Source organism: Diplotaxodon limnothrissa, linkage group LG14 (genome assembly GCF_057381915.1).
Source record: "Diplotaxodon limnothrissa isolate DT_005_m linkage group LG14, D_limnothrissa_male_GT1.1, whole genome shotgun sequence".
Lineage (NCBI taxonomy): Eukaryota > Metazoa > Chordata > Actinopteri > Cichliformes > Cichlidae > Diplotaxodon > Diplotaxodon limnothrissa.
The window spans coordinates 17,057,532-17,080,051 of NC_140609.1; the positions used below are offsets into that span (position 1 = coordinate 17,057,532).

Below are 22,520 nucleotides of genomic sequence, written 5' to 3' on the forward strand. Positions count from 1 at the left end.
AAACTGCCAGACACTCTGCAAAGTGTTTGGCAGATTCATACACCTCTGCATTCTCCTCCCCTCCGTCTTTTATTGTTATAGAATGCAAATGTTATATCACCCATGTAGTACTAAAGAATCTCACCATTGGTATTTTTCTCTTTACAGCCCCAGTCAGCACTTGCACTGCACTTTACTGCCATTTCCTTTTCATGACTTTGACTCTAATGCCTTTTAAGTTGCTTAAAATCTGTCTGAGCATCCGAGCAGCTGTCTCAAAGGGTCCATTTGATTTCTCCATAGCAACGCTGCCAGATGAAGTTTCTTTTTAATGCTCATTACTCTGTATAAAAATGTTTACTGTGGGTTATCCGGCATGCTGGTTCAAATTACTATGACTGTAAATTCAAGGATTCAGTGATCGGCCAAAAATCTTTTCATATGCAATAATACAGTTTATTGAAAAAAATTTTTAAATATACAATGTGTTGTTGAGATATCATGGTTTCATTAAAATTAAATGAGAAAAGTCATCACAGCGTACATTCGCTGGCCACTTCATTAGGTTTACGTGTCTAACTGCTTATTAATGCAAATATATAATTAGCCAATCACATGGCAGCACTTTATTTAGGCATGTTGACATGGTTGACAGCCCCCTGAACTTCAAACCGAGCATCAGATTGGGTATGAAAGGTGATTTAAGTGACTCTGAACCGGACGGGTTGCTCTGAGTATTTCAGAAACGGCTGCTACTGGGATTTACTCACACAACCACCTTTAGGGCTTAGTTTGAATGGTCTGAAAAAGAAAATATTCAGTGAGCAACAATAAGTCAAATAACCACTGGTTACAAATAAGGTATGCAGAAGAGAATCTCAGAATTCACAATATGTCAAACCTTGAAGCAGACGGGCTACAGCAGCAGAAACCCACACCAGGTGCCACTTGTGGGGAATATTTTCTTGGCTCATTCTGGGCCCCTTGGTAAACACCACAGCCTACGTGAGTATTGTTACGGACCATGTCAAACCCTTTATGACCACAGTGTACCCATCTTTTTCTTCCAGCAGGATGACACATCGTTCTCACTCTAGGAGTAACTAATGAAGTGTCCAGAGAGTGATTTTTCTTTTTTGCTAAATGATTGTGTTAGATACTTGTAGTTCAAAAACATATATCCTTAGCTTGTGGCTTTATAAAAAATGTGAATACTTATACAAAAGTCATGCAAACAAAACATAACATTAATATTCAAACAGTGGTGATTCTCCGGACATTCTTGCAGTCATCCTCTGGGGGACACATGTTGGCCTGGCTCTCACTTTGTGTAGAAAAGCTGCTGGAGGACACGACATCAGGGACCTGATGAAACCGTCAAAGTTTAGGTTTTACTGAACAAAACTACAACATTTTTGAGCAGAGTAGAAGAACAACAGGTACCTGTGATGTGAAAACACCAAGAAGAAAACTACTGCCTTAAACTAATAGGAACCAGTCATTCATTAATGACCAACAGGAGAGATATAAACAGCAAGACAACTTGCAAGTCTTCTGAGGTGCAATTACAGTATTGACAAGACCAAGCTGGAGGATACATTTGAAGGGTCTGGTCTATACATCTGTAGATCATCATTTATGATACATTATGACAATGAGGGTGATGACAGATGTCCTGTTAACTAAAAATAGTGTCATTATTACTGGTTAATGCAGTAATCTGTTGAGATTAATCTGCATGATGGGAGGCCAGCAGAGGTGCAAGAGTGCATTTCCCTTATGCTCTTTGTAACAGGGAAGGATGTGACATGACGTCCAGCTGCAGAATGACTGGCCGAATTATTCAGCTCCAGTTCATCTCTGTTTCTCTGACTCCTATCCCTCCCACCTTCTCTGTTTCTATCTTACCTTGCGAAAGCTGACAAAGTCCATCTGTCTACGAGTTTCCCAGAATAGCTCACTGTTAACTGCATCTGCAGAGTGAAAAACAGCTTTTTAGCTTCATCTAACCTAACAGCTCCTTCAAGCGGCAACAGCATACTTCGGACCTGAAGGAGACCTCAGTAGGAGAGAGCAGGATTTAGGAGGTTTAATGGCTCAGAGGTTTGGAATGGGTAGCACACAATCGTGGTGTTTTACACCCAGATATGACAAATTATGGTTGCCTGAAGATGCACTGGAGCCACCTACTGTAGTTATGAATTATTAAGGGGTTAAAACCTAATTGACATTTTAAGAAACACGCGTTAAGCTATTTTCAAATACCTTACATACCCAAAGACTTATTTGTAATTTATGTGTATTTATGTAAAGTCATGGTAAAAAAAAAAAAGTACTTATATTCTAAAGCTTTATTCCTGCCTAGCAAATGTAGAAGGCAGGACAAGTAGAAGATCACAGAGAAGATTCATGGATGCAGTGAAGGAGGACATGTAGAGGGTTAGTGTGACAGAAGAGCATAGTAGGGATGGGAGCGAGGGAGACGATCTTCTAAAGGAAGCAACTGAAAAAAATATATACAGAACAAGCATAATGCCATGAAACACAGCATATCAGCACAAACACCTGATTCCAACTGTTGAGCATAGTGGTGGAGGGTGGGCAAATTGGCTTTTTGCAGCAACAGGAGCTGGGCATCCTCTGGTCATCGAGTCAACCATGAAAGTATTCTAGACTCATATGTGAGGCCATCTGTCCGACATCTAAAGCTTGGCCATTATTGACTCATCAATAGGACAGTGATTACAACTGTTGCAGTCAAAGTCCAAATCTCAGTGATTGAAATGTCACGGTGGGACACAAACCTCAATGAACAGAAGTGTTAGGTTTTGTATTGTTGATTGTCATTTATGCTTAGAAATATTTAACCATATATGCTTAGAGGTGTATAATCAATTGTGTAGTGATAGGACTGTGATCTTTAACAGGCTGCAAAGGCTTGGTGTGTATTCCACACTAGAATGCACACCCACATCCTGGGAGCACGAGAGAGGTCGTACCTTCTCTTATTGTTTTATGGTAGGATTAACGTAGCTACGTCTGTTCTAGTCTAAGTGCTTTTTGTTTAGATGAACTGTTGGATTTTCCAGACCAGCAGGTTAAGGAAGTCGTTTATGGGGTCACACTCTGACCCCACACACACACACACACACACACACACACACACACACAGTATTCTTTGTTCACATGTATACCTATGTAAGATGCTATATGTTAATGACCCTATGCATATTCATGTAACCACAATAAAAGGAGTGCTATGGGGAGCCTGGCTGAGAGTCTGATGGAGGTCAGGTGGTGGGACGACGCTTGGCTCCAGCCAGATCTCCCTCATGCATGAGTAAACATGAAGAACCTTGCCTACTTGTGTCTTGCTTTGCAGTGTAATTATATTGTCTTCAACGTTCCAGCGGATGGGTTCAAGCTACGAACCTATCAGGAAGCACTGTTGTACAGAAGAGTGGGACAAAATTCTTCCACAGCGTGAAACACTGATAAGATCACAGAGGAAAAGATAAGTTTTTGTTTTTGCTGCTAAACTTGTTTATACAAGCTAGGAGTTCATGGTTTATTCATTAACTGCAAAGCGCCCGGGTCCTGCAGCTGCAAAACAAACCCAAATCATCACCACTCCACCATCGTGCTCAACAGTTAGTTTGAGGTGTTTGTGCTGATATCTTTAGCAAATAATGGGGTCTACTTAGTATTTCATGCACTGCTATTGTTTTATTGTTAAATAAATAATGACATCATGTAAATGTCATGTTTTATAGGTCATCTGAGGTTGCTTTGACCTAATTTTAAGACCAGAGCCAGATCCTTTTTTTCCCCGGGGAGCAAAACCTTTGATTTTTTTGTTTGTTTGTTTTAACGGTCTATTGTAAAAAGCCAGTGTGATTGATTTATCTTGTTTTTCTTCCTCTTCCACCACAAATCATGTGTAACTTACATTACACATGATCATTTTGCAAACCATGCAGCTGTGCTTTTGAATTCTGCATGAATATCTTTTTCTACTGGCTTACTCCCCACATGGCTCACAAATTCTAATGTTACCTACATTTTGTAATTCTGTACAGCAAACATGAAAAGCTACATTGTTATTGTGGAAAAAGCCAAAGCAGCCAAATCACTCTGCAATAAAACTGCACTGCTAAGTGATCATAATCTGACTTTGACAGAAGAAATTAAAAACTTTATCATATTATAGATTTATTTTGAATTAGTCACGCACGTTTCTAAACGTCTATTATGTGAAAATGAAACCTGCTCAGGCGCCAGTGCTGTAATTTACTGGGAAAGGTCAATGCAGAAATTGATCACTGAACACAGCACATTACGCTGAAACATCTCCGGAAGGCAACACAAACACTGAAGTCGTTTAGATCAGTGCGACTGTAAACATATCCAAATGGTAACGACCTGCTGGTCACTCTCACCTGTGGGGCTCTCACTAGAGTATCCCAGGTTAACTTTCCCTTCCGGCGCATCAGCATCGACGCTTCTACTAAACACCGATTGGTCAAACCTGCAATAGAAATGATAACGATTAGCGGAGGTATGGCAGAGTCACATCATCAGAGGCTGTTGTGAAAAGACAATTTTCTTCTCCCAGCTAAGCTGCAGTATATTACAGGCCTCTGTGCTGTTTTCATTATAAAGTACTTGGACATCATTCTTCACTTTATTTTACTATCAGACTGAAGTACTCAACTCTGAATGTGTATTTCAGCTATATGGAAAACAAATGTTGAATAAGTTAGCTTCCTAAAAGAGCTAATGACAGTCCGAATCATGTTAAATTACTACCAAAATAATTACTTTTTAAAGGTGGAATTTCAAATTTGTGCCTTCAATTTTATTTTATAATGATAATCAATGAAAACCTCTTCATTCCCAGAAATAAGCTGCATGAATTCTTAACAGCTAATGTAAAATATAAATGGAGCTCAGTGCACCCAGGACTGTGCTGTAGGTCTCTGATTACAGAAGCTGCTTCCTCCACAAAAAAGTCCCACAGTAGATCTAAGGGTTAGAAATCTCTGTATATAACAAAAGAGCTCTTAAATCTCACCTTAGTACCTCCTGCGGGCTTGTTTCTGAAAAGCAAAAAAGAGAGAGAGAGAGAGAGAGAGAGAGGCATCGAGTTTACTGTAATGAGCTATCAGCTGCTAACTTTATTATTCTCACTGCATTGACCACAGAAACATTATGCTTGCTCATTGCATCTACATCAATATGAAAGCTGTAAATGTCCTGCTGTTTATTAGTTTGGGTTCTGCACTAATATCACAGCCTCCAGCCAGTCTACAATTTAGCACTGAAAGCTGGAGCTAATGAGTTTTGTAACATGGCTTCATGGTTTCCTTTGCCAAAGGTCCTCCTGGCCATGGCGAGAACAACACCAGCGTAACAATGGTACAGATGGCACTTGCCTCGGGAGAGATATAAATGCTTCACTTTCCCTTTATAGGCAGAGAACCAGTCTTTGTCATTATATTTTAAATCCCTGCTGTCACGCTGGCCAACGTCTTTGAGAGCTAGATCCCTTACATTTCTCCCCCATAATTCCAAAGCATACATTAGTCCCTACTGAGGTGGATTACTCAGAGAAGAGCTCAGCAACTCGAAAGCATGCCACATCCCGTAACATTAGAAGCACCCTTATGAATTAACTCAAGGATGTTTCAAAGAATGGAGCAAGGACAATGACGGAGGAGGTATCAGACGTTTCAGGTACTGAATCAACTGCCAAAAGAGAAAGGTCACACCTGTTTTATAATAATCCCCTGGCTCCAAACCATGGCCACGATTTGCAGTGGTCCAGAATCAGTCACAGGGATTACACTGACTTAAAATGTGTGACTCAGGGCCACTTTTTTCTTATCGCACACAAACAGACCTCTTCTGCCTCCTAGAGTGAGCTTCCCCTCGGAGATGGCCTTTGTTATCTGTAGTCTTTAATTACTGTATGCTTGGTGAGTTTTTTCCTTAAGAGTTGTGTGATTAGATTGATAAACCTTTCTTGTTTGTACAGTAAATATGAAACAAAGAGCACAGTCAGTCAGAATAGCTTAACACATAAAAAGGTGTCTCTATTCAAAAGTAGAAAATCCACCTAAAAAGCACATTTTATCCAGTTTGCCTACAATAACCTGAGAATCAAACATAGAAGATGTAACATTTAATGAATTCTTTGAATTGTTCTTTTTCCAAGATAGAGTGATTGTACAAAATAAATATTTAATGACATTAAATAACACGATTTTCTATAATCCACACAGAGCCAAAGTATACATACAGGCTCAAATATATAAATACATTCCCTTTTAATAAGTGGTGCTGAAGGTTTTGCAATGTCTTTAAGCTTGACAAGACCTCTTGTCAGTAATCAATTTGAGCACATCTGGTAGTTTCTTTTAATAGCATGCAGCAGACTGACCAATGCTCGATGCTTTTGGGAAGATCTCTGAGATCCATTGTTGAACACTGAAGACTCCAAGATCATCAGTTTAAACAACTCGAGGTAAAGATTTTTAAGCTGTGTCACCATGTTGGTGAAGTCTGGAAGTAGACCCAAGCTGTCACCCTCAGATGAGAGGAAATGTGTTAGGATGTTCAGGAACAACCACAAGGCTTAAGCCTGTCATGAACTGGAAACTGCTGGAAAACCAGTAACACTGTCCACAGCGAAGCAAGTTTAACATCACCATGGACTGAGAGGGTGCTGGCCAAGAAAGAAGCCCAAAATCAGCACCTTCAAACCTGCCTGAAATTTGCACCTTTCCACATGAATAAGACAAGTTTTATGATCAGACAAGGCAAAGACTGAGTTATTTGGCTACAATAACAAGAGGTAAGTTTGGAGCAGTAAAGGTGAGGCTTTCAAACCTAAGAATACTGTACCAAGTGTCAAGCATGGTGGTAGCATCATGTTCGAGGGCTGTTTTGCTGCCAGTGGTACTGGTACATTGCACAGTGAATGGAATAATGAAAGAGCAGGACTTACTTAGCTTCACTTTGAATTAACAGCTAAACAGGTGAAACTTTAACACAGTTTTGTGTTATGCAGGAAAATGATGCCAAACGCATCAGAACTGGTTTTGGAATAGGTGAAGCAGACTAACATTAAGCTTCTGGAATTAGCTTCCCAAAGTCCTGACATCAACCCCCTTGAAAATTTGTGTACAATGCTTAAAAGCTAGTTTGTTTTTTTTGTTTGTTTGTTTTTTTTTGGGGGGGGGGGGGGGGGGGGGGGGTTGCCAAATTTAAATAAACTCCACCAATCCACCAGTTTTGCCAAGAGAAGAGTCAAATATTCAGCCTGAATTATGCCAAAAGCATGTTGATAGCTAAGGGATGTTAAATAAATATTAGTGGGGGTTTATGTACACTTGTAAAAATCGTGTTTTTAAAAGTCTTTATAGATGTATGCAGCACAGTCATTGTACTCTGGAAAAACAACAGTTCAAAGAAGTCATTAAAGGCCCCAAAGTACCATGACATTCATGCCCATAATGAGTGTACTGTATGTTAATTTCTGACCACAGCTGCAGACTTAGCCTTTAGGTTGGCTGTTTTCTGTGTTTCCAGGAATTCTCTAAGCAAATAAATATCCCAATGACATTTCGTGGCTGTGTGTTACTGTGCGAGTCCCTTTGTTTATGTGTGCAGACATGTACCTGAATAGTTGGCGATTCTGCTGATATAAATGTAAGAACGCTTCACTGTGTAAGGGATGTTCTTATAAGAAATACTACCTACCTACTACCTACACTAATCCAACTAAAATCACACTTAGTCTTCCCACTCTGCAGCCATGCACACACACTTCTATAACCTTTCCTGCTGCTGTTTCCTTTCTGCTGAGAACAAATGTTCTGCTTTTGTCAGAAAGAATACTGTGTACCCTTGTTGAAGGCCACCATGGGGCAGTGCCGAGTCACAGCATGCATCCACCCGTCTTCTTCATTATACTTTACTCACAGTTTCTGTGCTGGAAAAGTGTGATGTATGTTCACGGACAGCAGTTTAAGGTAAAGTGCCTACTTGCTTGTCTCCTTTGTCTGTAGCAGAGGACAGTGCAGATGCAGAGCAGGAGGAGCACCAGAAAACCAGAGAGGGAGGCAGTTATCGCCAGCGGGACTGTGCAGTAGCCTCCTTCCTCCAACACCTCGGCGACTGAGGAGAGAAGGTCACATTGTTTAGTAAAGAAAACGAAAGCAGTGTTTCTGTTTTGTCTGCTTTTTCACATTGCAGCTCATCTGCAGATTTGCAGACTTGGTGGATAGAAAACTGTTTAATTTCCTGGTTTAATTTGTAGTACAGTCATGAAGGTGTGTGCAGAGGGAAGCTGCTCTGAGTGAAGAAATTGTTGCAACAGCGAGAACAAATTGAAAATGCTAAGATTCTAAATGCGTTTGTATTTTTAAGATTTGGGCCTCGGAGAGAGGTTTGTAACATCAGCACCCTGTGATGCAGACTCATCCAGCACTGACTTGGCAGCCCTTTTTCTGTACCGCTCTCCACATCTAAAATATCGCTCAGTGATGATTCACATGCTTCCCAATAGAGAGAAGGGGACAGATATAAAAAAAAAACATGGAGAACAAAGTGAGGAACACAATGAGTGAAAGATTAAAAAAAGAAACAAAAAGACATGTAAAGAGAACGAAAGCAAGACAGAACAAAAAGAGGCTTGACAGACAACTCTCACTGTGCATGTGTGCGTGTGTGTGTTTGTATCAGCGAATGAGTGACATGCAGAGAAAGAGCCGAACTGGCATCAAGTGAACAGGTAAAATTGTTTTGAATCTTTAAGTAATTTGTGAGTTTTAATTCAATTATTTAATGTGTTTTAGTGGCAAGATAAACTATACAGACTAAACACAGAGGCATTAATACATTCAAGCACACAAGCAATTAAACACTATGAATTGGCTCTAAAATGTTTGTGGTCACTTTATAATAGCTAAGTTGTAAAAGTGCAGTCACTGAACATTTTGACAATAAACTGTATTTGAATAAAACTGTTTCCTGTAGCCTAAATTATGGCTTTGTACCCGAATAGAACTAAAGATTTTTTGATAGGGTTAATAACATGTCTACTAACTATTTCATGTACAAATTATTGCTGAGAGTTACTCCAAGAACGTCCTTAGTGGCTCTTCATCAGACTGTTTATTTATTTGATTAAATGAAAAGCAGTCACTTTGTATTTTTAACACCTAAAATTCAATGTTATGCCATGATCCTGCCTAACATCCTGCCTAACAACATAAAAGTCTCCAAAAAGCTATGGAACATAATATAAATGCAAACTCTTATATTGCACTCTAAACACAGTAGATGTGAAATGGCAGGAAGAATCAGTGCTCTGTTGCAGTATGCAGAGTACAGATGGAAAATTATCATAGTACAAAAAAACACACTGCCTTTGCAGACTGATGATCAAACACAGAGATAGAGGTCACTGAAAAATGACAAATACTGAACGTTGCTGCTCATAGACATTCAGTGTCACCTAAAGGTAGTAACTGAGAAGTAAGATACCACAGCACTTACATGATTACATCCTACTACAAGTAAATGAAACTTTTAACTTACAAATACATTAATGCAGTTGACACAAATTATGCAGGTTAAGGCGTAAAAAGGTAAGTGAGGTTACCAGGCTGAAAATCTGTATTTTCTGTTTGTGCACACAGTCCAGTAAAGACTCTCTTAGATGTGTTTTTTCAGGCTTGCTACTTCTTCTTTTGTCCTTCACCTCCAGAGATGCTCGTGTGGGAAATTCCCACCCAGTAGATCAGCAGTTTCTGAAATACTCAGATCAAACCATTTTGCACCCGCAGCCATGCCACGTTCAAAGTCACTTCAATCACCTTTTCTTTTCTGATGCTAAGTTTGACCCTTCTAGAATTATACATTCTTAAATCAGCATCAGACTATCCGGTCTTTAAGCAATGACGTGATGAATCCTGCTTTCGGGCCCAAACTACTCTGCGTTTTTCTTATGAAAAGTTTTTCCAGCAATAAAAGCTGCCGCTTTAAGTTTCGTTCCGCGTACGAGTCATGTGTGTTTGGGTCCTACAACCTGCCTGCCACAGCACACCATGACAGAAGTCAAATTTTAAAACCTCATTAATATTTTTGCATAAGTCTCCATCTATGATTAAAGATTTGTTTCTTTCAAATGTTTGTAAGGGCCCCTCACGGTTCTCCAAATACTTCCACAAGTCCAGTAAGTGTTCTTAACATAACATATTGATGTTATTATTTTTAAGAGAATTTGAACTTATTCTAACTGTTAACATATCAACAACAGTGACTGAAACCGGTATATAAAACTAGAGAATGCGTTTCCTGTAGAAAATGCAGTGTGAATGGTTTGAGTTGAATTTTTATAATTGCTGAAAACAAAAAAAACTTGTTTAATGGGCTGAAATACGCCAAATCATTCACCTGACAGCCAAAGTGCAGAACTGAAATTCACACAGAAGAATCTGGAAACTAGCTGAAAGGCTTGAAAATGTACATAAGAGAAACATGTCTAATAGCAAAAGAAAATTTAGAGCTAGAACACATGAATGGATATTGAAAGCTCATATTCTTTACATCACTGGAAGAGTGGAATTAATATTTTAAATGTCTAAACTCAACAATCTCAGATGAAAAAAAAAACAGAATATTTTCAGAATATGTGGTGGGTGGGTGTGTGTGTGTGTGTGTGTGTGTGTGTGTGTGTGTGTGTGTGTGTGTTATTTAATGTAACTCACCCACTTTTAGACTGATTGTGCTCTTCAGTGGTTGGGGGAGGGCAGAAACAGAGGCCAGACAGTCCACGTGAGAACTTTTTGCTGCCAGCACACTGAGCTTGCTGGTCAAGGTGAAGAGGCTCTCCTTCGACTCTCCACTGCTGATGTTGTATTCACTTGGACTCACCTCCGCACCGTTCCCCCAAGACAGAGAGGACCATTATTATTTATAGTTTAACATGCTTATTAATTTTAATGTTTACAGTCTTGTTTGTTCAGTAAGCACCCTGAATATAACCTGTTTTAAGGGACATTTCACCAGTGAATGTGTGCTGTACAGACAGATTTGTGCCCACTTCAGAAGAAATTGGAGAAACTGAGCAGTTGGAAGGTGACCAGTGTGTCTGAGATTTGTCATCAGAGGAGGCAACTGCACTGTCTCATTCCCTCCCTCAATGGAGGGAGTGTGTAATTAGTTTAGTTTGTCTGTCTTTTTGGATTTATGTTTTTTCAGATGTTGGGTTTCAGATTCAGATCGGGACATGGAAACCTATATTGGCTAAGCATTTGACCTTGGCCTTGCTGAGTGCTCATGTATAGAAAATAAAGATATAGATTTCGAGGCCACATTTTACTACACCAAGTGTGTAAAATGCTATTGCATGCTCACATTTTACATTTCCCACATTGTTATTCATTTATTATCCCACAACACTTCATTCCAGGCCATTTTCTTTTCCAGATATACTGCTGTTATACTCATTGCCAAAGCCTCTGGCCTCTTACAGTGACATGTTGTGTAGAAAAGGACCTAAATGTGAACTTCAAAGGCAGAACTTGACAAAAAATAAAAACAACCTTTATTCAGCTGGAGTATAAGTCCATAAAACTCTAAAACAGAAAAGAAACTGCTAAATCCAAAGAAGCACAACAAGGCTAGGAGTAAAGGTGGTCAGAAAAAGGGAGACAGAGACTATAAATACACAGAGGGGTGAATGGGGCAGAGTGAGACACAGCTGAAACTAAATCAGACAACAAGACATGGGGACGTCAGACAAAAACACAGCACCAGAGACAAACAACTATCAAAATGACAGAATATAAACAACTTTACAACAGCATACAGGAAACACAGGGGTAAATAAATTGAAAATTCAAGAAGTCCTCCTCATTGTTCCCACATTTCTGTTCATTCAGAGCATGCGCGTCTTTCCACTGGAAAGTCAGAGGATCCGTAAGCTGGAATTCAGATCTCAGTCAGTAAGTTTGGTTTGCAAGAATCATCAGTTGAAGAACTAGAAAATGACAAATAACCTGGTAGGCCAAGGAGCGTGATTCCTTTTATAGACTAGAAAATATAATCACATAGTGTCTGATCAGTCGAACACAGGGATGGCTGTGTTGTGGCTTGGCATTTATTGATTTATTCACTGCAGACAAAAGCAACAGGATGAGGGCAGATGTATCTCGCAGCATTTGTGTTGTCGGGTTCAGCCAAATGCATCAGAACTCACTGCACAACATTTCATCAGTCAGCACTTCCTAAAGACACACTGTAGAGCTCTTTAAGGTGAAAGAGGGGAATATCCCTGATTGAGTCCATTATCTGGTCTCATGCACAAGGTATGCAGATATTTATGGGTCAAACATTTCAGGAAGTCACTGAGTGCAAAGGATTTTACAGAAGAAATCTAATCTGATGAGTTTCTTTGATTTAATTTGCCCCTTTTGAAATTCTACATTTGAGGCACTATGTGTTTGTGATGTTAACTACATAAACCTACCTGAATTTAAGTCTTTATATTTTAGAGACAGCCAAAACAGACTTTTTGGGGGAAAATGGCAATATTTTTTATTTCCTTTGTTCCTTCTGATTGCCTGGAGTTCTGGTTACGGTCATCACCAATGATAACGTAGACCTCAGAGGGTTAATGTAGTAGCTACGATTTTATTACTCAAGAAATAGAATAAAGTACTTAACAGTCCCTTTATAGTACCAGATATACTGGCTGCACTGCCTGAGGGCATAGCAGGATATACTACAGGCTGAATAGTAAGAAAAACAAGTTTTAGTTCCGGTGTTTGTTAAAGATAGTGATGATCTTGTCTGATTGATTTTATGTATTTACCTTGTTATTATTCACCTCCCATTTCAGAACAGGCTCAGGGTACCATCCTGCTGCTTCACATTCAAACAGGACTGAATCTCGCTGAAAAGCCAACCTGTTATTCCCAAGGATTTTCACACTGCCCTTTTCTGAAATAAGAAAACAGTCAGTCATAAACCTGAATGATGTACTCTTTGCCTTATTTCTGTTTCACATACGTTTAGTAGATGTCCTTATGTATAAATGTAAGTGAGTGGGTAGGAATCTTTCAGCGCCATCATCAGTCTCCTCTGAAATCCTTCTGTTTGGATGCACGCGTCTCTGCTATCACCTCTTCAGCTGGGCTGTTCACTTACAAAAGATGGATTTCATTCGTCCCAGGTGATTGATCACATGTCTCCAATTCTCAATTGCCTGACGAATGCTTCTCCTTTTCTTTCCCCTTCATCTCCTTCCCTGCCAGCCAAATAAGCCACTTAAAGCCCCGGGAGATACAGTATCTCATATGTGAAGTCTGTTGTCAGGCAGAATGAAAGGTGGTGGAGGCAACACACAATTGCTACAGACAGAAAGATAATTGCAGGAACTTGGGTGCTTTGTCTGAGCGAATGGCATGTCTGTGTTGATTCAGGTTCAAATCCTCACATATTTTATACACATTATTGGCTGTCCCCTTCCTCTAGGAGCATTTATTTGATGCCTGATTTGGTGGCATGAGCACCATACGCACTCCTGTTCTTTGAACCACCCGTTCTGATGGTGGAGTTCCGGTTTTACACAATCTCAGCACCGCCAACTAAAGGTTAGCAGGCAACCAGCAGCCTCATTTGTACTGATTGATGAGCAGCTTCTGGCGATCGTGGCTGATTGATACAACCGAACAGAAAAAGAAAGGCATCGGCACACAAAGCCCCGCCCTACGTGATCCCTGAAATAAGGTTTCATATGGTTTGTTAATCACTGTAGGGAGACTGGTAGTGTGAAGCAGGGGGCTCTCGGCTAAATGTAATTTTAGTGATTTTTCAGCAGGGATCCTCGGGAGACTAAATTGCTGTTCTAAAGGAAGCTTTTTATCATTTGTATGTGTCTACGCGCAGATTTGAAGTGTGCCTGTGCAATTTGTCTTAAATGAACAGTACACACTCTATGCGTGTTTATAAGCTTACTCCAATGAGAATATCTGCTACGCCTCTACAGACCAATTACCACAAGCATTTTCTATCTTCTCTGATTTATCATGTCTCCTTTTCTACAGCCTCGCCTTCACTTCAGTCCCCGTTCGTAGTCAACAGCGCATGCAACCACACGAAGTTGCTTGAGTGAAGGGTTTGCGTAGATGCGCTGCATTTGTGATTTACCAAGCATAAGAACTAAGCACAGAAAGAGCAGGGAGAGGGTGTAGTTATATTTGCATCATCTTCATTTGGGACAATTTGAGAGTGGAAGATAAGGGGGGGGGGAACAGAGTCAAGCAGCTTCGCTGTAAGTCTGCGTCTCTCTTCCAGCCGTACTTTTGAGACCACAGCACACAAATCACATGCAGAGTTGCTGACTGTTAACTGGGCGTGCCAGGGTGCACAATTAATTCAAAGGTTATGTCAGGCCCTAGTGATCCTCTGCATCCAGACTGGAGGGCCTGATTCACCACACACTGCTGTTAATGGCTGCATATGTCAGTGGGGATTTGTGGCACTGGCAGCAATGGGGGCTCTCTCCATGATATATTGGAGGCATTGGGTCATTGGTTTCGTTTCCTGTCGCATTGTGCAGAGATGTTGGGGGGGGTTAGTTCTTTTTTTTAGCTGTGCTCTCAGTTCAAGTGCACGCACTTTAGACGCAAATAAACTGAAGCACGTATTGAAGAATTCCCTGAGTTGCCATTTTGTTTGATGCAAGCTACTTCCATGTGAGCTAAAATTGTGACATCAGCAGCTCAGAGGGACCACTGAAACCTCAAATCAAACATGACCATCACAACAGTCGCCAATTTGAACTCTGGTTGTAGACTTAGCAACATCCAAATTTCTGGTAACACATCAAGCTAACAAATACTTCAAAACGCTTGAATTTTGGATAAAAAGATCCATCCTATCACTGGGCAAAAGGCAGGGTACAAACTGGACATGTCAGACACACTCATTATCCTATCACACTCCAACAACCAGAAGACATCTGTCCAACTGTTAGCTGCCTGGGGAACTGGGTCGCCGTGCATATATGGCCATTCCATCAAAGTGAATGCAAAGATTTCAAATAAAATGTGAAGCTACAATTTGTTGCCTTTTAAATAATACATAACTTTATTCATAAAGTACCAAATGACATTATCAGTATCCTCGATGTGCTTTCTATTGTAGGGTAAAGACCCTACAATAATACAGAGGACCCACCAACAATCAGAAGACCCCCCCATGAGCCATGACTTGGTGACAGTGGGAATGAAAAACAGCTTTTAAACAGGAAAAAAAACCTCAAGCGAAACCAGAGATTAACAATAACTTTAAAATACCAGCATTATTACAGAAGAACCTTCTGTTTTAAACACCAGGATGCGACTCTAGCAACTGTTAAAGTTAATACTCACTGGGTAGTATTTGTAGCTCTCATGTGCTCTGGTTCTCGAAAACTGACATTTGGGTTGTGTCACTGAAATAGTTTGCACTATTTGTGGCCTTACAATACATATTTGTTTAAATCTGGGGTGAGAACAAATATAGTATCCTCTGCAATCTTCCATTCATCTAAAAGGGGGGAAAAAAGCCCCTTCTGCAACCAGCCTTATAGCCCATTTGTGTAGACGTTAAAATGTTTGTGATTGGTCTGGCTAAAAATTACAGTAACTTGCTAGATGTATTTTTCCCAAGGTAAATGGTAAAAGGAAAATCCCACTTGAAAACATTTTGGATGATACTGCAGTACTTTTTTCGAATAAAATGACAACTCCATCAGGACTACCTTGATGCATGCTTAACCATCCAGGTAAGGAAATACCACGCAGTTGATTCTGTTCTGGACGTTGCGTTTTCAGCGGGAGAAATGTTTCATCACTCATCCAGTCTCAGTATCACTGAGTGATGAACTGTTTCTCCCAATGAAAACGCAACATCCAGAAGAACAGAATCGGCTTTCTGGGGTATCAGAACTACTGTTAAAATCACAAGCTTTACACCGTCTCTGTCATCACCACACCCAGGCCTCCTAAGCCTTTTGCCTCCTTACCATGGGAACAAAAAGAAGCCTGCAAGTTAAAAAGTCTCAGCTTTTCTTAATTAACTGACTCCCATTCAGTGTAAAGAGACATTTAATCACTCGGATGTATATTTATTGTGCTTCACTAGATCCCTGCATTGCAACAGTTAAAGACAATGCAGGGAATGGAAATGAAAAGATAGTAAGTGCATTAGTGATGTAAGTTAATGTCACCCTAATTGATTTGATCCTTTCAGCAGCTTGATAGTACTGTGATTGATTTTGATCTTTAATTTATAGTTATTTCGCTAGAAAATAATCATCCATCCATCCATTAAATTTATCTAATCATCATTCCCAGAAATAAAACTGCTTTCTGTGCACACCACATAAGATGTTTTGTGATCCATTCGATCTATCTTTGCTATAGTTTTTTGATCTACAAAAATGACCGATGCTTGTCTTGTCCTAAATCTAAAGTTCTCAGCAAACATGCCTCGCTCTGGCATGGTATACATCCATGCTGTGGATGTATGCTATGCCATACAGTATACAGTAAATGAGGGATGAAGAGGAAATGAGATTGGTTGTAGCTGCAGCCTGTAAATCCTGCGCTGCTGCTGCCTGTTCTGACTGGCATGGAGTGTCCAAGCGTTTCCATCTTGTATTTATGTCTGGGGGCCAATCAGTTCATATCCCCGACACCGCCCACGCTGCCATTAACACAGAGTAATGCAGAGACCATCGAACATGCCTGAGCAACTTCACTCCACCACGTTGGCCCTAATGATTCCCCACCCTTGCTATTGATCTCTTGGGCGCTTGTTCAGCTGCTTTTACGGTAAAGTGAAAACGTGCAATCTTCAGTCTCCCATTTCAAAGCAAACTAAACCAAAAAAAGAGTCTTAAATAAGGCGCGATAGTTGGAAGGCAAAATTCTTTTGCTGTTGTGTTTGAGGCAAAGGTTTTTAAAAGCCTTCACCATCTGCTTTGTGTGTGTGTGTGTGTGTGTGTGTGTGTGTGTGTGTGTGTGTGTGTGTGTGTGTGTGTGTGTGTGTGTGTGAGAGTACTTGCAGACTCTAGTTCACAAGAAACTGAGTATCCTTGAGGGAAAATGGCTTCACAAAAGCCTTTGAAATTCTCTGCAATGGAAAAAAAAAACCTACCTTGCTACTATCTTGCTTCAGTGAATCTAGGTAACACATACACTAAGATGCATGCATGCACCCATAAATGCACCTACATAGACTCTCCCACAGACAAACGTACGCACGCACACACACGAATGTACAGACCTTGTACAAACAGCCTCGCTGTTTTCCTATCAACGCCCTGGAGATCACAGGTCACTTCTCCCTGGTCGTGTCTCTCTGTGTTATTCAGGACAAGCATCCATCCGTCGTTCTTTTTTTCAGCCATCAGACTCATATTCGTGTTGGGGGATTGCAGGACACCATGTTTATTAGAGATAGTGAGTGCTACCTCACCATTCAGCAGCCAAATCATAGCAGTCCACTGGCTGTTAGAAGGAGTGCAGGTAAATCTGGCCTTTTCCCCTCTCAGGACCGTCAGGTTTTCTGGGAATAGTTTTATTTGAGCTTCAACTGCAAAAAACCAGCATAAACAAAACATTGTCTGTAATTTATTTGTTTATTTTACATCAAGTTTGATCTAGAAATCTGTCTGAAATTATCTTTGAGATAAGTCAAACAAAACAATTCTCCAGAGCATCACTTCTTACCACTGCTGAAGTACTTTTAAAGAAATATTTTGGGAAACAAACTTACTGGCTGTCTTGCTGAGAGTTACATGAGAAAATCTATCGTACTCAAACAGCAAGCAGCCGTGTAGCATAGCTTAACATAAGGGCTAAATTCATGGGGGAGCAAGTAGCTTCACTCAGTCCAAGAGCAAGAAAAATTGTCTGCCAAAATATCTAAAGCATCACACACTGTGTATCATGTAATCCAAGAAATCGCTTTACTTTTTTTGCCTGATGCATATTGGCTGCTTCAAAACCAGAGTTCACATACAGCATGATCACCCACTGGTAGTTCATTATTTAAAATGGAGTCATGAATTAGTCAACTAAAAAATATATTTTTCTTTTTTCATTTCATATTCAGGGGATAAACACAAGTTCAAGATGAAGACATTAAAACATTAAAGAATAAACAAAATAACCAGAAATGTGTCCATTCAGGTTGTCTGAAGAACAAAATCAAGTGTGACTCAAAATTACACAATGATTTCAAAGAAATTGTTGTGGTTTTTTTTACACTCATGCTTTTCGATTTATTAACTGTAATGTCTTACCAGCAGCATCTCAAAGCATTTAGACATTCAGACATGGTCAAGATGACCTGTTGAAGTTCAAACTGAGCATCAAAATATGGAGGAAAGTTGCTTTAAGGGACCTTGAATGTGGGATTGTTGTTGGTGTTAGAAAAGCTGGTCTGGGTATTTCAGAAGCTAATTATCAGCTGGGACTTTCCCACACAAGTATCTCTAGGTTTACAAAGATTGGTCTGGAGAAGACAAAATGTTAGCTAAGAACAGAAAACTGAGGCTACAATTCATATCGGCATACAAAAACTGGACAATAAAAGATTGGCAAAAACTTTGCCTGCTCTGATTTATCCGCGATCTTGTTCTTTTGGTCGTTACCCAAAGCTCATGACCATACAGTAGGTAAGGGTAGGGACGTAGATCGACGGGTAAATCGAGAACTTGGCTTTTACGCTCAGCTCTCTCTTCAGCACAACGGACCGGTACTGTGTCTGCATCACTGCAGCCGCAGCACCAATCCGTCTGCCGATCGCCCGCTCCCTTCTCCCCTCACTCATGAACAAGATCCAGAGATACTAAAACTCTTCCACTTGGGGCAGGAACTCGTCTCGGACCTAGAGTTGAGGACGATGGCCCCAGACTTGGAGTTGCTGATTCTCATTCCCTCCCCTTCACACTCAGCTGTGAACTGCTGAAGTTCCACCACCTGATGAAGCCAACAGAACCACATCATCTGCAAAAAGCAGAGGAGATTCTGAGACTGCCCAAGTGGAAGCCTGCCGCTACTTGGCTACGCATAGAAATTCTGTCCATAAAAATCATGAACATTTCAGTGACACAGGGCAGCCAAGACGATTGGCCTACTTCTTCAGCCTGATGGCTCCCTTCACCCCACCATCTGATTGACAGGCAACAAACACCTTGCGATCACAGCTCAGCGCAGCATCTTCAGCAATTGAGGTGCTGAACATGGTGCATTTGGACTCAATGCTCTCACCTCCAGTGTCCCTCAGCTGGAGGTGAGAGCAAGCCAGGGGAATACTACAATACCCACCCCAGCCTCTCACCACGGGCAACTCCAGGAGACTAGTTGCAGAGCCCAAGCTGTGCATTAAGGTGAGCCCGACGATATCTACCTGGTACTTCTCAACCACACGCACTAACTCAGGCTCCTTCTCCACCAGAGAGCTGACGTTCGATGTCCCAATCATTAGTCTCAGTAGGCCTCAGTAGTCCTATCCCAGGCATGGTGAACTGTTCCCTAGATTTTTCACTCATAGGGGTCTTTTGAATCACTCTTTGTCTGGTCCCTCACCCATGAACCAATTTGCCATTGGAGACACTACCAGGGTGAAAAAGACCCCTGATAAAATAGCCCCTGGGATCCCTGGGACACACAAACCCCTCCACCATGATAAAGTACCGATTCAAGAAGATAAAATTGCTAAAAAATGCAACATGTAAAGAGAATGAGTGCGAGACAGTAAGAGACAACACAACTCCCTGATTTTGTTTGTCACTTTGGCAAATTCTTCTTATTAATAAGTTTAACAGTTCACATGTCGACATGTAAACAGTGGACAAAATAGAGATACACTGAGTTAGGAAGAAAGAGGGACACTGAAAAGATATGGTTAAAGGAAGAGGGGTTTTGGATGGTTTCTTTGTCAGTGTGATAGTTACAAAAGTCAGACATTACCCTCCAAAAATAATTGAGCTTTCACCTCAATTTAACACATCATTGGACCAGTGAGAAACGTTTGGGGCATTCACCAAAGAAGAGGGTCTCATGCTAATAGAGATGTAGCCAAAATCTTTCATTGTTTGTCAGGGAATGAGGTCCGGTCCATTGGGACTCACAATAAGAAAACACTGGAGTAACACATTTTAACAATAACTACATATAAAAACCAACAATGATGAGATAAGTGGGACAAAAATAGATGAACACATTCAAGATGAACAAATGTTAGGGCGCGTTTTTCATCTTTCTACAAAAAAATCACCCAGACACAGAAACAAGGATGCAAATAAAAACACAGTTGAATTCCAGAATGTTTTGTGGCTTTCCGAAGCCGAGAGGTAAAAGAAAATAGGAATTAATATTAATGGCGAACCTCGAAACGTGACGTTTATGGCACAGTGCCCGGGGTGATGTATAACTTGTTTGTGGTGAGATAACTGCACCTTCTACAGCCCGTGTGCCGAGTTGTGAATTATGCATCCATTTAGGAAATTAGGTCTGAGAAATATCTAGGCCAGCCTATAGAGCAGTTTCTTTTCATTGTTATGAGAGAATGTCAAACTAATGAGCATAATTTCTGCTTCCTCCTGTTGGGACCATGAACTAGTGACTCTGAAGTCCCCTGACCACTGGGTACATCTAATTGTTAACTAGACAGGCAGCCATTCTTAAGAAAATTAATTACAAAGTGAAGATAGATCATTAGGCCCTCTAATTATTGTCTGTGGTTTTAATCTGACGGATGCTGCTAACAAGCACAGCACACCAATGAATGAAGTTGTTAATTCGAGCACATTACTGGTCTCTGTGTCACATCCCCAGACAAACAAACTGTGCTTGTTTTCAGCTGAACTCTCACCTTCAGTCCTCCATGACAGTAGGAGCACTAACAGTGGGAAGGTGTCCATGACTGATCAGTCAGTCCAGTCAGTCCATTATTCAAAGCAGAACGATCCTGAAACAACAGTGATTCTGTTATTCCCTTAATGGATGCAATGGTCAATCATAATTGCATGTTTTTAACCATGACGGCTATCACGATAGTTCATTTTTGACCACAGAGGAATATCAAAACATTTATCATTTATTCATGGTTCCCAGCATATTAACCCTCATTATTATGATGATCATGCAACTTCTAAAGCTTTCTGTTGCCATCTGTTGTGAATATTTTAATGCCTCCTTGATAGATACGTACAAAATTTTGCAAATATATTCATTGTTTTAAGAGGTTGAACAACTTTGAGGCTCATTTGGCTTTTCCTCTCATGCCAGCAGCAGGACAAACACTTTCTTCACGCTTTAAAAATATCTCAGATTCTCTACTAGATAGCTTGGCAGAACAACTCCACGGTTCTTAGAGAAGGAAACCATGACAGCATTATTAGTAACATTAATACGAATTCTATTAACTCCTTTCAGCACCTTAGAAATGCCTGAACCTTCCACAGTTAAATATGGAGGTCAGAAATTAAATACATTCAATTTTCTGCCAGATTCCTCCTTATTGTTAAAGCTCTGATCTGCCTCCACTGTCTGTACTTTGTGTTAATTTTAGAACTCCAACACAAAAAATGATGAAAAGAAAATTGTGACAAAATGTCTGTTTGTTAGATTCAAACCCTGTGAATTTACACTTTTTTAAAAAAAATGAACTCGGAATTTATTTAAATTGAAGGCATCAATGCAAACAGAGCCAACCCGAGTTACACAAACTGTAAATTAAGTCTGAATAAACCTGTGATAAAGCTCTGTGCTCTCTCTAACACAGGTGCAGCGATCGCTACACGCTCAGAATAAACACCATCTTACCCCTCAGGTACAGTGTGAGCTACTCGATCAACTGCACTTGCCTCCTAACCATTCCTTTCTCAAACGATCCAAAGCAGCATTCTCAAAAATCCAGCTGTGTAATATTTCACTCACCTTGATCTGGAGTTTCTGTGTATGAGAAGCAAACAATGTCATCGATGTTTTCTAATTCCACTTCATGCGTGGTGCTCAGCCATGTCACACCAAACTGTCCCGTTAAATATTACCAAATTCAGTGGGAACTTTGGCCCATGCTGCACACACACATGCGTAAATACACAGTGTGGGAGAGACTGCAAATATTGCCCATTGTAATTCCTCAGATCCCAGGGGCCTTACAGAGTCCCTCCCTTTTCAAATTATTGAATTTAAAGGATGATGTATTTTTATTGGAACACAGTAGATGTTTGATGGATCACAGAATACATCACTTTTTTTTACAAAAGCGGGAATCTTTTGTTTTTGGTCAGATCAAGAGAGCTAACACATCTGTAATTAATTTTTTCTTCTTTTTTCTTCTACATAATTATCACATTTCATGACAGTTGTCAGGCAAATACTGTAATTTTTACTGTATTAAATTTTTTAACAGTTTTAGTTATTACACTGCCCCCCACTCTAACATGCAGATCAATTTATTTA

General features: G+C 40.3%; 1 protein-coding gene across 2 annotated transcripts; it reads right to left on the bottom strand.

Moving 5' to 3' along the window:
- Positions 1-470: 470 nt before the first annotated feature.
- Positions 471-22,107, bottom strand: LOC146618658 (immunoglobulin superfamily member 5-like). 2 transcript variants are annotated; one of them, XM_085370636.1, is made up of 10 exons: positions 21,993-22,107; positions 20,926-21,021; positions 17,329-17,637; positions 12,866-12,993; positions 10,758-10,923; positions 8,029-8,160; positions 5,054-5,078; positions 4,419-4,507; positions 1,888-1,952; positions 471-1,344 (listed from the first exon to the last, which is right to left on the bottom strand). In XM_085370636.1, the coding sequence occupies exons 2-10, from the start codon at positions 20,972-20,974 to the stop codon at positions 1,234-1,236; spliced, it is 1,074 nt and encodes a 357-aa protein (XP_085226762.1). In that variant the 5' UTR covers positions 20,975-21,021; positions 21,993-22,107; the 3' UTR covers positions 471-1,233. The 2 variants fall into 2 exon arrangements, with proteins under 2 accessions (XP_085226762.1, XP_085226763.1); XM_085370637.1 differs by lacking the exon at positions 21,993-22,107 and adding an exon at positions 21,879-21,970.
- Positions 22,108-22,520: the final 413 nt, after the last annotated feature.

Excerpts from the sequence above, each read along its gene's own strand:
- LOC146618658 (XM_085370636.1), bottom strand. The coding sequence starts at position 20,974 with ATGGACACCTTCCCACTGTTAGTGCTCCTACTGTCATGGAGGACTGAA. Across the intron at positions 17,638-20,925 it reads ACTGTCATGGAGGACTGAAG|TTGAAGCTCAAATAAAACTA; the intron begins GTGAGAGTTCAG and ends GGTTTTTTGCAG. Across the intron at positions 1,345-1,887 it reads ACTTTGTCAGCTTTCGCAAG|GTCCCTGATGTCGTGTCCTC; the intron begins GTAAGATAGAAA and ends CGGTTTCATCAG.